General features: G+C 39.8%; 1 protein-coding gene across 1 annotated transcript in view; it reads left to right on the forward strand.

Annotated features, from left to right (window-relative positions):
- Window positions 1-11,735, forward strand: part of GOLPH3 (golgi phosphoprotein 3) — a 52,163-nt gene extending 40,428 nt beyond the window's left edge. Inside the window, exon 4 of the mRNA XM_070357680.1 lies at window positions 9,820-11,735. Coding sequence (XP_070213781.1) covers window positions 9,820-10,244 — 425 coding nt within the window. The 3' untranslated portion in view covers window positions 10,245-11,735. The remainder of the gene's footprint in view (window positions 1-9,819) is intronic.
- Window positions 11,736-17,012: the final 5,277 nt, after the last annotated feature.

Here is a 17,012-nt window from a genome sequence, read left to right on the forward strand (position 1 = left end):
ATCTCCTGGAGTTTGCTCAAACTCATGAGCATTGATTCAGTGATGCCATCCAACCATCTCTTCCTCTGTCGCCCCCTTCTCCTCCTGCCCTAAGCCTTTCCCAGCATTGGGGTCTTTTCAAATGAAATAGCTTTTTGCATCAGGTGGCCAAAGTATTGGAGCTTCAGCATCAGTCCTTCCAATGAATATTCAGGACTGATTTCCTTTAGAATTGACTGGTTTGATCTCCTGGCAGTCCAAGGGACTCTTCAAGAGTCTTCCCCAGCACCACAGTTCAAAAGCATCAATTCTTTGATGCTCAGCAGTGTATATATGCCTGTTAAAACTACCAATTTTCAGATATTAGTTATATATATCTTGTTAAAAAATTTATATATTGGAGGCAAAGACTAAAAAGTTTATTTAAAGACTACCATTTTGAGAATAGCTTTTTTGCTTTCTGAAGTCTTAAACATGTAGTTGATCAGTTTGGTCACAAGATGTCACTGGAGTGCCAAATTTATGAACACAGCTGCTTTTTTTGATAATATGATGTGAAGATGGAAGTTTTTTATAGTGAAATTATTTAGGTGCCTGCCAGTGTGTCCTTCTCACTGAAGTAATTGTTGGGCAGTCGGATATAAGTAACGTTTTAAAGAACTGTGTAAACTTCTCAGTTTCCTTCTTTTAAAAAATGAACTATAAATGTATACATTTAAAATATGCTTATATAACTTAAAAGTCTTTTCACATAGTAAATGATATAGGATGAATGACAATACAGGTCATAGTTAAATCTTGTAATCTAGAATTTTGAATAGTATTCGTTCGTTGGGGGTTTGTTGCAGTGTATTTAAAAGACATTCAACATCTGCTTAAAATGAAGGGGCTAAATCTTTAGTAGATAGTGTAGGTTAAACCTCTGGGCTTCCCTGGTGGCTCAGACTGTAAAGAATCCACTTGGAATGCAGGAGACCTGGGTTCAATCCCAGAGTTGGGAAGATCCCCTAGGAGGAGGGCATGGCAACCTACTCCAGTATTCTTGCTTGGAGAATCCCCACGGACAGAGGAGCCTGGTGGGCTAAGCCCGTGGGGTCACAGACTTGGACGCGACTGAGTGAGCACACACAGCCCATGTGGGTTAACACACCTCTACTGTATCTGCTCTTCACTTACCCAGCTCGCCTCCTCTCATGTCAGTTATACTGTTGTCTTAAATATGCTAATCTCAGGGGTAACTTTATTCTTTATATTTAGCTTAATTTAGTTATTTGAAAATAAAAGGCACAATTGTAAATCAACTAAAAAATTAAAAAATAAAATTGAACAAAAGGCCCAGTAGACTAAAAGATAGAAATGTCAGGATGCCAAGACACTTTGACCACTCATTTATTTTATTTTGCCTTTTTTGGAGTAGTCAAAGTAGTGTTAAACAATATTTACATGTTACCTATACTTGTTCAGCTTTCTGCTTAGGGAATTTCATTTTAAAAATATATCTGAGGAGATCTGAAAAACATTTTTGTTGGAGTGAACACACAAGATTTGCCGTTTTCTAGGAAATTGCTTCAAAAGATGATGTCTGAATCCTTTTTTTTACTTCCTCTGAGGCAGAAATGATTGCCGGTGAGAAGGTCCAGTCATAAATGGAACACATTATTTTAGGCTCTTCTCTTTTTTAGTAGCAACACTAAACTAAGCTAACATATTTTAGATTTGAGAAATATGTCACACGAACTTTGTAAGCATACTTGTTCTCTTGATTGCAATGTAAGATTTAATTGTAGATAAGATGTGGATAAACTTTCTTAGCATGACTTCTTGTACTATGTTATAAACAGCTAATACCCATTTATTTCCAGTGAGAGGGGAAAAAGTCACTGTATACCAGCACTGCAAGGATTCTTTTTTTTAGGTCTGCAAAGAAAAAATCTGTGAGTTTCTCAGAATAATCTTAAAAGTTTCCCTCATCCCCCATTATTTGAGAATAGATGGTTTTCTGAGACCTCAAATACCCTCCTGATTGACTAGTGAGTTGCCAGGAAATAGTACTTCTTTGATAACTGACAGATTATTATTATAAGTATAGTTAATTAACCATAGATTTGAACTATAATATTTTATGGGCTTTTGTAAATTTGGCTGTTTATTATTTTATGTTTATTAAGTTTCCCAAAGTCATGTAAGAATGTCAGAAAACACAGCCTAGCCAATTCTTGCCTAGTGTCTTAGGCTGCCTACCACCTGTCAGTGACATTAGAAAAAAAAACGAAACCCAAACTGGTGAAAGGTAGAGCAGGCAAGCATTTGTTGGGGAGATAGTGGGTTGGTACAACAGTGAAAAAAAAATGAATGCCATGACTAACCTCGAAAAGGTGTGTGCCCTTTAAAATCAAACTCAGGTAATTTCTTATTCCTCTGGGCTTTCGGCTCATATTGTTTTTATGGCCTTATTTACATCTTTTTCTAGCCAGTACTGTTAGTTATATTATGAATATTTTTCCCTTCACTTGATTTACAGTTTGTATAGTTAGAAATCAGATCAGATCAGTCGCTCAGTTGTGTCTGACTCTTTGCGACCCCATGAATCGCAGCACGCCAGGCCTCCCTGTCCATCACCAGCTCCCGGAGTTGACTCAGACTCACGTCCATCGAGTCAGTGATGCCATCCAGCCATCTCATCCTCTGTTGTCCCCTTCTCCTCCTGCCCCCAATCCCTTGTAGCATCAGAGTCTTTTCCAATGAGTCAACTCTTCGCATGAGGTGGCCAAAGTACTGGAGTTTCAGCTTCAGCATCAGTCCTTCCAAAGAAATCCCAGGGCTGATCTCCTTCAGAATGGACCGGTTGGATCTCCTTGCAGTTCAAGGGACTCTCAAGAGTCTTCTCCAACACCACAGTTCAAAAGCATCAATTCTTCGGCGCTCAGCCTTCTTCACAGTCCAACTCTCACATCCATACATGACCACAGGAAAAACCATAGCCTTGACTAGACGAACCTTTGTTGGCAAAGTAATGTCTCTGCTTTTGAATATGCTATCTAGGTTGGTCATAGCTTTCCTTCCAAGGAGTAAGCATCTTTTAATTTTATGGCTGCAGTCACCATCTGTAGTGATTTTGGAGCTCCCAAAAATGAAGTCTGACACTGTTTTCACTGTTTCCCCATCTATTTCCCATGAAGTGGTGGGACCAAATGCCATGATCTTCGTTTTCTGAATGTTGAGCTTTAAGCCAACTTTTTCACTCTCCACTTTCACTTTCATCAAGAGGCTTTTGAGTTCCTCTTCACTTTCTGCCATAAGGGTGGTGTCATCTGCATATCTGAGGTTATTGATATTTCTCCCGGCAGTCTTGATTCCATTTTGTGTTTCTTCTAGTCCAGCGTTTCTCATGATGTACTGTGCATATAAGTTAAATAAACAGGGTGACAATATACAGCCTTGACGAACTCCTTTTCCTATTTGGAACCAGTCTGTTGTTCCATGTCCAGTTCTAACTGTTGCTTCCTGACCTGCATACAAATTTCTCAAGAGGCAGGTCAGGTGGTCTGGTATTCCCATCTCTTTCAGAATTTTCCACAGTTTATTGTGATCCACACAGTCAAAGGCTTTGGCATAGTCAATAAAACAGAAATAGATGTTTTTCTGGAACTGTCTTGTTTTTTCCATGATCCAGCAGATGTTGGCAATTTGATCTCTGGTTCCTCTGCCTTTTCTAAAACCAGCTTGAACATCAGGAAGTTCACGGTTCACATATTGCTGAAGCCTGGCTTGGAGAATTTTGAACATTACTTTACTAGCGTGTGAGATGAGTGCAATTGTGCGGTACTTTGAGCATTCTTTGGCATTGCCTTTCTTTGGGATTGGAATGAAAACTGACCTTTTCCAGTCCTGTGGCCACTGCTGAGTTTTCCAAATTTGCTGGCATATTGAGTGCAGCACTTTCACAGCATCATCTTTCAGGATTTGGAATAGCTCAACTGGAATTCCATCACCTCCACTAGCTTTGTTTATAGTGATGCTTTCTAAGGCCCACTTGACTTCACATTCCAGGATGTCTAGCTCTAGGTCAGTGATCACACCATCGTGATTATCTGGGTCGTGAAGATCTTTTTTGTTCAGTTCTTCTGTGTATTCTTGCCATCTCTTCTTAATATCTTCTGCTTCTGTTAGGTCCATACCATTTCTGTCCTTTATTGAGCCCATCTTTGCATGAAATGTTCCTTTGGTATCTGATTTTCTTGAAGAGATCTCTAGTCTTTCCCATTCTGTTGTTTTCCTCTATTTCTTTGCATTGATCGCTGAAGAAGGCTTTCTTATCTCTTCTTGCTATTCTTTGGAACTCTGCATTCAGATGTTTATATCTTTCCTTTTCTCCTTTGCTTTTCGCTCCTCTTCTTTTCACAGCTATTTATAAGGCCTCCCCAGACAGCCATTTTGCTTTTTTGCATTTCTTTTCCATGGGGATGGTCTTGATCCCTGTCTCCTGTACAATGTCACGAAGCTCATTCCATAGTTCATCAGGCACTCTATCTATCAGATCTATTTCTCTCTTCCACTGTATAATCATAAGGGATTTGATTGAGGTCATACCTGAATGGTCTAGTGGTTTTCCCTGCTTTCTTCAATTTCAGTCTGAATTTGGCAATAAGGAGTTCATGGTCTGAGCCATAGTCAGCTCCTGGTCTTGTTTTGCTGACTGCATAGAGCTTCTCCATCTTTTGCTGCAAAGAATGTAATCAATCTGATTTCGGTGTTGACCATCTGGTGATGTCCATGTGTAGAGTCTTCTCTTGTGTTGTTGGAAGAGGGTGTTTGTTACGACCAGTGCATTTTCTTGGCAAAACTCTATTAGTCTTTGCCCTGCTTCATTCCGTATTCCAAGGCCAAATTTGCCTGTTACTCCAGGTGTTCCTTGACTTCTACTTTTGCATTCTAGTCCCCTATAACGAAAAGGACATCTTTTTGGGGTGTTAGTTCTAAAAGGTCTTGTAGGTCTTCATAGAACCGTTCAACTTCAGCTTCTTCAGCGTTACTGGTTGGGGCATAGACTTGGATTACTGTGATATTGAATGGTTTGCCTTGGAAACGAACAGAGATCATTCTGTCGTTTTTGAGATTGCATCAAAGTACTGCATTTCGGACTCTTTTGTTGACCATGATGGCCACTCCATTTCTTCTGAGGGATTCCTGCCCACAGTAGTAGATATAATGGTCATCTGAGTTAAATTCACCCATTCCAGTCCATTTCAGTTCGCTGATTCCTAGAGTGGCGACATTCACTCTTGCCATCTCTTGTTTGACCACTTCCAATTTGCCTTGATTCATGTTAGAAGTATGTCTTACTAATTCTGCATTCTCAGTACTTCATATGATTTTTTTAGACCATTATTAATAGGATAAATTCTTGCTGCCAAAGTGCTGATTGTTGCACACAGGTAAATCATAGCTAATGTTTATTGAGAACATACCTTGTACCAGTCTGTTCTAAGAACTTGATATATCTTTAACTTAATCTTCATAATAACCCTTATAAGCTGGAAAAAGTTGTTTTCGTTGCTTTACATAGCGGATACAGAGGAATAGAGAAGTTTTGCCCAGGGTTGCACAGTGAGGAAATGACCAAGTTGGGATTTAGATCCAAGTAGTCTGGCTCCAGAACTTGCTCTTACAACCGTTTTACTGTGCTATAGTGCTTCTTCAGGTTGCTGTTCGTGGTTTTTCTTTTTTGTTTTTGTTAATGATTTTTTAACATAAATGTAGGTGTGGGCTAATTTAATACCAAAAATTGAAAACAAGTAGAATTTCATTTATTACTGAGTTATATTTTTCTTTTGTACTATTGAGTTTTAAAATCTAATAAGGCCCCAGATATATTTCAGCTCTTTCCATGTTTGAAGTTATCAAGAAAATTGAATGCAGTGATTTTTTTTTTTTTTTGGTGGAAGCTGATTTGCCATGGTTTTTTATTTGAAAAGTTTGTTTTCTCTCTCTATTTTTCTTTGTGGCCAAGTTTTGCGATCCTAGTTTCCCAATCAGAGATTGAATCTGCATCCCTTGCAGTGGAAGTGTGGAGTCTTAACCACTGGTCCACCAGGGAACTAACTCCCTGGTTGACTGTTTCTATTGATTCCCCCCCACCTCTTAGTTTTGGGTCACAAAACTGCTTCTTTACAAGACTAGTAATTTTTATTAGATGGCTAGACACTGTGACTGCTGTGTTGTTGTGTGCTGAATTCTGTTTGTCTTTAAAGACTGTTGAAGTTTGTTTTGCTAGGCAGTACTTGTGGATCAGTTTGTTGTAAGCTTTGTTAGGCTGGGTCTGGAATAGCCTTTACTGAAGGCCTGGTTTAGCCATAATACAAAGATGTGATCCTTTTGGAATTCTTTCTAAATGCCCTGGTGTTCAGTGAGACCTTTCCACTTAAGCCAGTTGGCACTCAGATTTTTCCTAACCCTCTGTGAACTCTTGGTATTGTTCACCCTACAGCTTGATGGTAGTGTCCCTGGCCTCCCCGATCCCCCTACATTATTTTTACCTTTGTGGACTTTGTCATCTTAACCCATGTGCCTTCGTTTTTCATCACACCTAAGTGAAAACACCATGTGGATTTCTAGAGCTCTTACTTTGCATAATCCTCTCTTTCCTAGTACTGCCTTGCATATCGCAGTTGCCTTAGCTTCCTCCAACTCGGATCTCTGCCTTTTGAACAGTGTTAGTCCTTTGCTCTGCTTGAGATCTTCTGCTCTGCTGCCTGAGATGTGCCTTTAGGTGGTAGGCTTGGGCAGTAGTAGGCTCAGTTAAATTTCTCTCAAACGGTAAAAAGGTAAGTCCAAGACTGATTACTTAGGCTTCCCTGGTGGCTCAGAGGTTAAAGCTTCTGCCTGCAATGCAGGAAACCTGGGTTCGATCCATGGGTCAGGAAGATCCCTTGGAGAAGGAAATGGCAACCCATTCCAGTATTCTTGCCTGGGAAATCCCATGGATGCAGGAGCCTGGTGGCCTATAGTCCACGGGGTTGCAGAGTCGGACACGACTGAGCGACTTCACTTTTAAGACTGATTACTTAGTCATAGCTCCATATTCTTTAGTGTTAAGTCATGGCAAAATGACTTTGAACACTAGTATGGAGCTTTCTGTGACGATGGAAATGTTCTCTTTCTGTGCTGTCCATTCAGTAGCCTCTTGCCCTACTTGGCTAATGAGTACTTGAAAGTGGCTAGGGCAGCCGAGGAACAGAGTTGTTTTCCCTTCTTATATATTTGGCTGTATGGCTTGCAGGATATTAACTCTCCAATCAGGGATCAAACTTGGGCCCCCTGCAGTGGAAGCATGGAGTCCTTTGGACCACAAGGGAATTCTGAATTTTTAAATTAGTTTAAATATAATAGCTGTGTATACTGGGGTGGCCAAAAGATTTGTTCTTTTTTTCTATAAGCTGGCTCTAGTGGCTCTTAGTTGCCTTTAACTTCATTTGAAACAGTTTTGTTAGATTGTATTATGACAGCTGTCTTATCAGTGAACACTTAAAAACTTATCAAAATTGAATTTTTGTCTAGCCATTTTAATAGTGAAGATGAAGGAAAAAAGCAACATTTTTGGCATGTTATGTTTTATTATTTCAAGAGCGGGTAAAAACTGAAATGCAAAAAAAAAAAAGGTTTGTGCAGTGTTTGGAGAAGATGCTGAGACTGAATGTGTCAGAAGTGGTTTGCAGAGTTTCGTCCTGGAAGTTTCTGCTGGGTGATGCTCCACGGTCAGGTGGCCAGTTGTAGTTGATAGAGATCAAATCAAGACATTAATTGAGAACAGTCAGTGTTATTCCACATGGGACATAGCGGACATACCCAGAATATCCAAATCAAGTGTTAAAAATAATTTGTACCTGCTTGGTTATATTAATTGTTTTGATGTTTGGGTTACACATAAGTGAAAAAAACTTCTTGACCGTTTCCTTGCATGCAATTCTCTACTGAAACGTAAGGAAAACATTCTGCTTTTAAAATACGTTGTCGTGGGTCATGAGAAGCAGATGTGGTACAGTAGTGTGAAACAGAAGATGAGGGCACATGGCATGAACTACCACCAACCACACCACGGCTGGGCTTCTCCAAAGAAGGCGGTATCGTGTGTGTGGTGGAGTTGGAAGGGGGGGTCTCCATTATGAGCTACTTCTGGAAAACCAAAGGATTAATTCCAACAAGTACTGTTCCCAGTTAGACCATTAACTAAAAGCAGCACTCGACGAAAAGCACCAGGAATTAGTCAACAGAAAATGTGTAATCTTCCATCAGGATAACAGCATGTTTCTTTGATGACCAGCCAGAAATTGTCACAGCTTGGCCGGCAAGTTCTGACTTGTCCGCCATATTCCCCAGACAGTGCACCTTCAGATTTCCATTTATTTTGGTCTTTACAGAATTCTTTTAACGGAAAAAATTTCAGTTCCCTGGAAGACTGTAAGAGGCACCTGGAACAGTTCTTTGCTCTTAAAGATAAATTTGGAAAGATGCAATTATGAAGTTGCCTGAAAAATGGCAGACGGGAGTGGAACAAAATGGTGAATATGTTGTTCAATCAAGTTCTTAGTAAAAATGAAAATGTGAAAAATGTGTCCTTTATTTTCACTTAAACCAAAGGAACTTTTTGGGCAACTCAGTAGTTAACAACTGCTGTAGTAGACAGTAGTACAGTGTTTTTTCTCAATATTATGAAATTTCAGTCTTACAGCTTTTGTATATAATAAGTGCTTGTGGTTGATCTCTACCGTGTCCCAATTTAGAAGCTTACTATAGTTTCTTTTTCAAATTACCCAAATGGTTACATGTTCATTGGAAATTGATTTGAAAAATACAGAAAATACAAGAAAGAAAATTTGTCACATATAGTCCCAAAGATAATCAAGATTATTTTGATGTATTTCCTTCTAGTCTTCTATAAGGAAAAAAATGGTTTTAGTGAAAAATATTTGATTTTTAGTGTTTCTGTCTTGAAAGGGAATGTGCATAGGCAGCAAGATTGAAATGATGAAAATGATTTGTCCATCTGTAATTAGTTTTATATTATTTGTCATCAAAGAATAGCATTTACCTAACAAGCTTTCACTGGAGAAGGCAATGGCACCCCACTCCAGTACTCTTGCCTGGAAAATCCCATGGATGGAGGAGCCTGGTAGGCTGCAGTCCATGGGGTCGCTGAGAGTCGGACAAGACTGAGTGACTTCACTTTCACTTTTCATTTTCATGCATTGGAGAAGGAGATGGCAACCCACTCCAGTGTTCTTGCCTGGAGAATCCCAGGGACGGAGGAGCCTGGTGGGCTGCCGTCTATGGGGTTGCAGAGTTGGACACGACTGAAGCGACTTAGCAGCAGCAACAATAAGCTTTCATAGCTTTATAGGCCAGGTATATGTAGCAGCTTCAGGAATGACATATTCATCAGGAAACTTTTTAACTCTTTTCTCTCTTTGTTGCAGATTGGTGTTTAATAGGAAAGAAAGTTCATAGTTTGCTATTGGCTGCTTTTTGACAATAGCTAGAGAGAAGGCAAACATAATTTAATATTTGGCTTATTTCCACATTAGGGGAACTGGTTAGGAGACTGCTTTCAGTTTGGTCTTTTGAGTAACTGTTGTGCCTGAAAATCATTTGCCAGGTGCTTAGAAACCAAAGGCCTTGGCCCTCAAGGGGTTCATGGTTTAGTTAGCAAGAAAACAACTGAATTTTCTTCTGTTTCTCTGGAGGAAAAAATGTCAGATGTTACTGTGCATTTTAATAATTCAGAGTTTAATAAAATTAGCAGCTAATAGCTATCCTTTCTAACTTCTGGAATCTTTTGTTTAGGTGAGACGTGGAATCCATTAAAATTGCATTATCAGTTAAGAAACGTGCGGGAACGATTAGCTAAAAACCTGGTGGAAAAGGGCGTACTGACGACAGAGAAACAGAACTTCCTCCTCTTTGACATGACGACACACCCCCTCACCAACAACAGCATTAAGCAGCGCCTCATCAAGAAGGTGCAGGAAGCCGTTCTCGACAAGTGGGTGAACGACCCTCACCGCATGGACAAGCGTCTGCTGGCCCTCCTCTACCTGGCCCACGCCTCGGACGTCCTGGAGAACGCGTTCGCGCCCCTGCTGGACGAGCAGTACGACGTGGCCACCAAGCGGGTGCGGCAGCTCCTGGACTTGGACCCTGAGGTGGAGTGTCTGAAGGCCGGGACCAACGAGGTGCTGTGGGCGGTGGTGGCCGCCTTCACCAAGTGACCCTGCCCCGAACCACGCGTCCCCCTTCTCTCACGGGAACCAGTCGATTTTCTTCTATGGACTTCTGGGTTTCTGCAGTTTGTACTTCCCACACTGTAATTGGCTTTTGTTTCCTGAAATGGTGGGTGGCTTTTTCTTTTGTGTATGTATGCAGGATTCTGCTGGTACGAGAGGCCTTCCTCTTTCTGTTTTGAAAAAAGTTTTACTGCCATATTGGCATTCCATTCCTTGTTGCCATCCTCACTGTTCCCCGTTTCGGGTTTCTGGTGTGCTTTGACTTTCAAAGTACCACCAGTCTCCTCGCCTGCACATCTTTTGGATTACCTCAGGCTGAGTTTTTCCCGTATGTGCGTGTCCATCTAGTGTTCTGCCTGCAATTCAGACAGAAGTCACAAAATGGCCTTTAACTCACCAAAGGTAAATATCTGTATCTATTGGGACATTTTATACATAGACCTCAGTTGAGATGTATACTTAGCAAATTATTTTTAAATTGAAATACACAGTAAATAATATAAAGTGCCCCTTGATTTTGCTTCCCATGTAAATCTATTGTATTATTACACTTGTTATAATTTTAATTATTAAGTCATAAAGGTCCAGTTGTTTCACACAGCCAGTTTGGGATGAGCTGCATTCCAGTTATGCTGTATATAGTTTGAAGTATATATAAATTGTTCCTTCTTCTGGCCACCCCTGCCCATCTTAGTATTTTGCAGGATTTAATTGGTTGTACACCTGGTGCCCCTTACTTGCTACAGTCATTATAATTTGGTGGCAAGATAGACCTCTCATCATTAAGGAGAGAAAAGATGTATGGCTTCATTGGTCCCAGCATTTTTTGAGCTGTGCCATTCATGGTACTCTTTGCCTATGCATCTCCTTTTTGGATTTTTTTTTTTTTTTGGTCTTACTATTTTTGTCATTTCTATAGAGAAGAGGCTTGTGACCAGTACTAATCTTGAGTACAGTTTTATCTTTTTCTGTCCACAGGTAAATTAATGTCTGCTCTTCAATATCTACTCACACTTTCTTGGGGGAAAAACAATCAAATGTCAGTACTAGCAGATGTTGCATGTAAATCGTTAGCAAGTAATGACTACAACTCAGATGATTAAGAATTTTGTAACAGAAAGCTCTGCTATGTTTTAATTTTTATATACAATTATGATAATTAGCACATTCTAAGAATATAAACCTTTGCTTTTTAAAGTTTATTTTTACTTTTATCACTGTTTATTGGATCACTATTGGTTTCATAATGTAAATAGTATATATTGAACAAATTAAATGTCAAATTTTTTATTACCATAGTTCATGTTACTAGTGGGGCTTTCAGGTGTTTAGAGATTTTTTTGGTTAACCTTCAATGCAAAAGTACTAGATGGTGTATAACTCTAGAGTTGAGTTTTAAGGGATTCCCTAATATGTATACTATCTTTTTATCTGAAGTAATAAATAAACTATGATCTTGAAAGTGCCTGAATCAGAGCAAGCATGTTATTTGTATTTTTGTATTCTGATTTTTGTGGTCTTAGTGTTCTTTCTGATGAAGTTTTACTTAGCCTTAGTGTAGCGTGGCAGTATTTCTACAAAGGGGTTGGCAAACTTTTTCTTATTGGTTCAGATAGTAAATACTGATATTTTAGGCTTTGTGACCATATACATGTAGTGTTGCAGCTACTCTGTCTGAGTGAAAGTTGCCATTGACAGTACAGATAAATGGGTGAGGCTGTAGTCCAGTAAAGCTTCATTTACAAAAACAGGCAGCTGGCCATGAGCAATGGTTTACCAGTCCCTATTTTAATTCATGAAAAAAGTCAGATTTTTCTGTCCATTAAAATAACCTCTTTTACCTCCAAATGATATTATTGGTGGTGATTAAGTATAGAAAGTATTAATTTATTCCCATAAAATGGATACTTGAAACTTAAACCATGTCCTGGAATTTCTTTTTAGGTGAACATTTACAGTTTTTCTCCTGAAAAGATTTTAGAAGTGAGGTACTGGATGTTTCTGAGGTATTCTTGACTTCCGCAGCATCATCTGTATTCTCAAGCAAGGAGGAAAGGGCCTCACCCGTACTTCCATCAGTGTTTGTTTCAGGGCAGAGTGCCCCTCAGTTCTACCTGTGTGTGCCCACAACTTCAGTATTTGTGTCTCCAGAGGAGAGGGTGTCATCTAGAGCTCAGTTCTTCTATGGAAGGCTGCTGCTTCCAGCTCTCTCTAAGCAGGATCAGTGCGACTCCAGGGATGATGTTCTGTGTGGAAGGTGCAGTGTGTCCACGGGTTTATGCCACTTGTTAAAAAGCCTTCAGATCCAAGAATTAGGCAGAGAGTTTTAATATAATGAAACTTAAATAGAGATCTATTGTGCAAAGAATCTGCTGCATTTTGACTTCTTCATATGTTATTTAATTACTGAGTGTTCCTTATAATAACCTGATCTACAACAGTGCTGTAACAAAAAGGAGAAAGGAAACAATGCATGCTCTATGCCTAGTGAGGGATTTTATATCTTGTTTTGACCTCCCCAAACTGCAGTAACTGTCTTCATTTAATGAAGAGCAGGCTTGGAGAGGAGGGGTTGCCCAGTCTCACATTATCTGGTAAGTGTTTGAGCTTTTTAATCCTGAAGTAATGGAAAACATAATTGCATTCAACTGTAATTTTTCCTTTCTTGTTTTGGGACTGGGAGGGGGCTTCTTTCTCTAACAGAAACAAAACGAGAATAGTGGGCATGTAGGAAGATCTCATGGTGGCACAAAAGACTGATAAATGGATATCCCTACTTTATTCTGATATCCTGGTATAACTTACATAGGTTAATCTTTCTGGGATGAAAAAGTTGACTGTATGTTCTCAGAAGAAGGCATCATCGTCGAATGTCAGTTGGCCAGAAAGCCCTGGCCTGCTGAATGAACCAGGATTGGCTTGCAACCTCTGATGCGTTCTCCTACTCAGTTCTTCCCATTATTTGTGAACACTAGGACAAACCTTTGAATTTGGCCACCACCTGAAGGAAAGCGAGAGCGGCTGGTGTGCAATTCAGTGGCAACATAGGACCAGTGAGTGATGATGTCCAGCCTGATGATGACAAGGACCCATGACTGCCACGCACGGCTACTCTTAGCCCAGGAACGTGGAAGCCACCATTCATAAGTCTGTGAGATATTTACTTTTATGATGTTTAATCCCGTCTCAATGGCCTCCATCTTAAATATGAACACATAGGCTGTCAGATAACATTGTTCCATTTCGCTTTTATCTAGAACAAGATAACTGAAAGCTGGAGGTAATTTCCAGTTCATCACAGCCCACTGGGTCCCAGAGTGATATCCCTGGCTCTTGTAAGTTCTGTGCAAATGTCGCATAGTCTTTAATAGCATCAAGTAGGGGTATTAATGTTTATAACCTTTCAGGCTACTGTTGAGAGAGGTATAGATGGTAAAGTTAAATTGATATCCACACTTCCTCAGCCCAGTGTTAGAATATGTAGGCATTCACTCCTGCAGAGCAGTTGTGTGCCATAATTCCCACTAGCATAATATACTGGTGTGCAGTTTACCTTTTGCACTTACATTATGGAGAACTTTAAGAATAAGCACACATCTTTCTTTTTAGTCATTTTTGGCTTCATGTATAACTTCTCCCATTAATGGATGTTTGGATTATTCTCATATTTACTGTTACAACAGTATTGTAAACAATATTTTTGTACATATTTTTATATTTTATTTCCATGGGAGGAATTAACAGACGTGAGTTTACTCGAAATGTAAAAGATAAAGTTAAATTTTCTAAGATCTTTGTTAATTTCCACTTCAAATAATGTGAATGTGGGTTTCCCTACACCCTAGCTAATGCTGTAGAGGGTATCATCATTAATCCTGGTCTTTGCCAAGGTAATAGTAGAGGAGAATGGTCAAATTATTTTAATTGTTGAGGGTTTATTATTATTTACAACCTTTATTGGTAATTTGTGTTCTTTTCCTGTGAGTTACCTGTTCATGTTATTTGTTTTTATAATTTAGGATATTGATATTTTTATATATTGGTTCACCAGGTTTACAGGACTTTCCATGTTTTATGGATATTAACCCCCTGTGTCTGTGATATATTTTCCCCAGTGTTTGGAGTTGCTATATATGGTAATTTTTTTTTTTTTTTCTTAACCATTTAGTAAAGTGTTAGGTGCAGTACTCAAGCATGGAATCTGTGGAGACTTTATCATACTAAAGAGATCAGCATGGTATTAGGTTTGGGGATATATATATACGCATATATGGCTTCCCTTGTGGCTCAGACAGTAAAACATCTGCCTGCAGTGCAGGAGACCCGGGTTCAATTCCTGGGTCAGGAGATCCCCTGGAGAAGGAAATGGCAACCCATTCCAGTATTCTTGCCTGGAAGATTCCATGGACTGAGAAGACTGGTAGTCTACAGTCCATGGGGTCACAAAGAGTCAGACATGACTGAGTGACTTCACTTGATTTCACTTCTTATATATATATTTCGGGAAAATTTGGAGTGTGTGCTAAGTTGCTTCAGTTATGTCTAACTCTTTGTGACCCCATACAGTGTAGCCCATTAGGCTCCTCTGTGCATGGGATTCTCCAGGCAAGAATATTGGAGTGGGTTGCCATGCCATCCTCCAGGGGATCTTCCTGATGCAGGGGTTGAACCTATGTCTCTTATGTCTTCTGCATTGGCAGGCAGCTTCTTTACCACTAGTGCCGCCTGGGAGGTATTAAATGAAACCAATATAAAACTCACAGAAATACGTAATGTATTTTGATTTTTGAGTATATGTATAGGTAAACATTTAATTTTATACGATTAAATTATATATGAAAAATGTCATAAGCAAATGTATAGGCTAATGGATTATTTTAAGGCAGTGTGTTTGCAACCGTCACTGCAGCCAGGAGATAGAACCTTGCCAGCTCTCCAGAAGCTGTTCAAGGCTTCCTCCCAATTACAGCCTTCCTGACCCCTAGGACTTCATAGAACCATTCAGCTTCAGCTTCTTCAGCATTACTGGTTGGGGCATAGACTTGGATTACTGTGATACTGAATGGTTTGCCTTGGAAATGAACATAGATCATTCTGTCATTTTTGAGATTGTACCCAAGTACTGCATTTCGGACTCTGTTGTTGACTATGAGGGCTACTCCATTTCTTCTAAGGAATTCTTGCCCACAGTAGTAGATATAATGGTCATCTGAATTAAATTCACCCATTCCAGTCCATTTTAGTTCACTGATTCCTAAAATGTCAGTGTTCACTCTTGCCATCTCCTGTTTGACCACTTCTAATTTACTCTTTTACTTTTGCAAAGAGTCGGACACTACTGAGTGACTGAACTGAATTTACCTTGATTCATGGACTGAACATTCCAGGTTCCTATGCAGTATTGTTCTTTATAGCATTGGACTTGACTTCCATCACCAGTCACATCCACAACTGGGCATTTTCGTTTGGCTCCGCCTCTTCATTCTTTCTGGAGTTATTTCTCCACTCTTCTCCAGTAGCATATTGAGCACCTCCCCACCTGGGGAGTTCACCTTTCAGTGTCTTTTCTCTTTGTCGTTTCATACTATTCATGGGGTTCTCAAGGCAAGAATACTGAAGGTGTTTGCCATTCCCTTTTCCAGTGGACCACGTTTTGTCAGCAAATTTGGAAAAGGTCAGTTTTCATTCCAATTCCAAAGAAGGGCAATGCCAAAGAATGTTCAAACTACCACACAATTGCACGCATCTCACACACTAGCCAAGTAATGTTCAAAATTCTCCAAGTGAGGCTTCACAGTACATGACCCGTGAACTTCCATATGTTCAAGCTGGTTTTAGAAAAGGCAGAGGAACCAGAGATCAAATTGTCAACATCTGTTGGATCATGGTAAAAGCAAGAGAGTTCCAGAAAAACATCTACTTCTGCTTTATTAATTACGCCAAAACCTTTGACTATGTAGATAACAACAAACTGTGGAAAATTCTTCCAAGAGATGGGAATACCAGACCACCTTAGAAATCTGTATGCAGGTCAAGAAACAACAGATCTAGACATGGAACAACAGACTGGTTTCAAATCGGGAAAGGAGTATGTCAGGGATGTGTATTGTCACCCTGTTTATGTAACTTAAATGCAGAGTACAACATGAGAAATGCTGGGCTGGATGAAGCACAGGCTGGACTCAAGATTGCAGGAGAAATATCAATAACAAATATGCAGATGACACCACACTTACGGCAGAAAGTGAAGAGTAAAGACCCTCTTGATGAAAGAGGACAGTGAAAAAGCTGGCTTAAAACATTCAAAAAACAAAGATCATGGCATCTCGTCTCATCACTTCATGGCAAATACATGGGGAAACAACGGAAACAGTGAGACTTTATTTTCTTGGGCTCCAAAATCACTGCAGAGGGTGACTGCAGCCTTGAAATTAAAAGAGGCTTACTCCTTGGAAGGAAAGTTATGACCAACCTAGATAGCATATTAAAAAGCAGAGACATTACTTTGCCAACAAAGGTCCATCTAGTCAAGGCTATGGTTTTTCCAGTGGTCATGTATGGATGTGAGAGTTGGACTATAAAGAAAGCTGAATGCCGAAGAATTGATGCTTTTGAGCTGTGGTGTTGGAGAAGACTCTTGAGAGTCTCTTGGACTGCAAGGAGATCCAACCAGTCCATCCTAAAGGAGACCAGTCCTGGGTGTTCATTGGAAGGACTGATGTTGAAGCTGAAACTCCAATACTTGGGCCACCT

The sequence above is a fragment of the Bos mutus genome, chromosome 20 (assembly GCF_027580195.1).
Source record: "Bos mutus isolate GX-2022 chromosome 20, NWIPB_WYAK_1.1, whole genome shotgun sequence".
NCBI lineage: Eukaryota > Metazoa > Chordata > Mammalia > Artiodactyla > Bovidae > Bos > Bos mutus.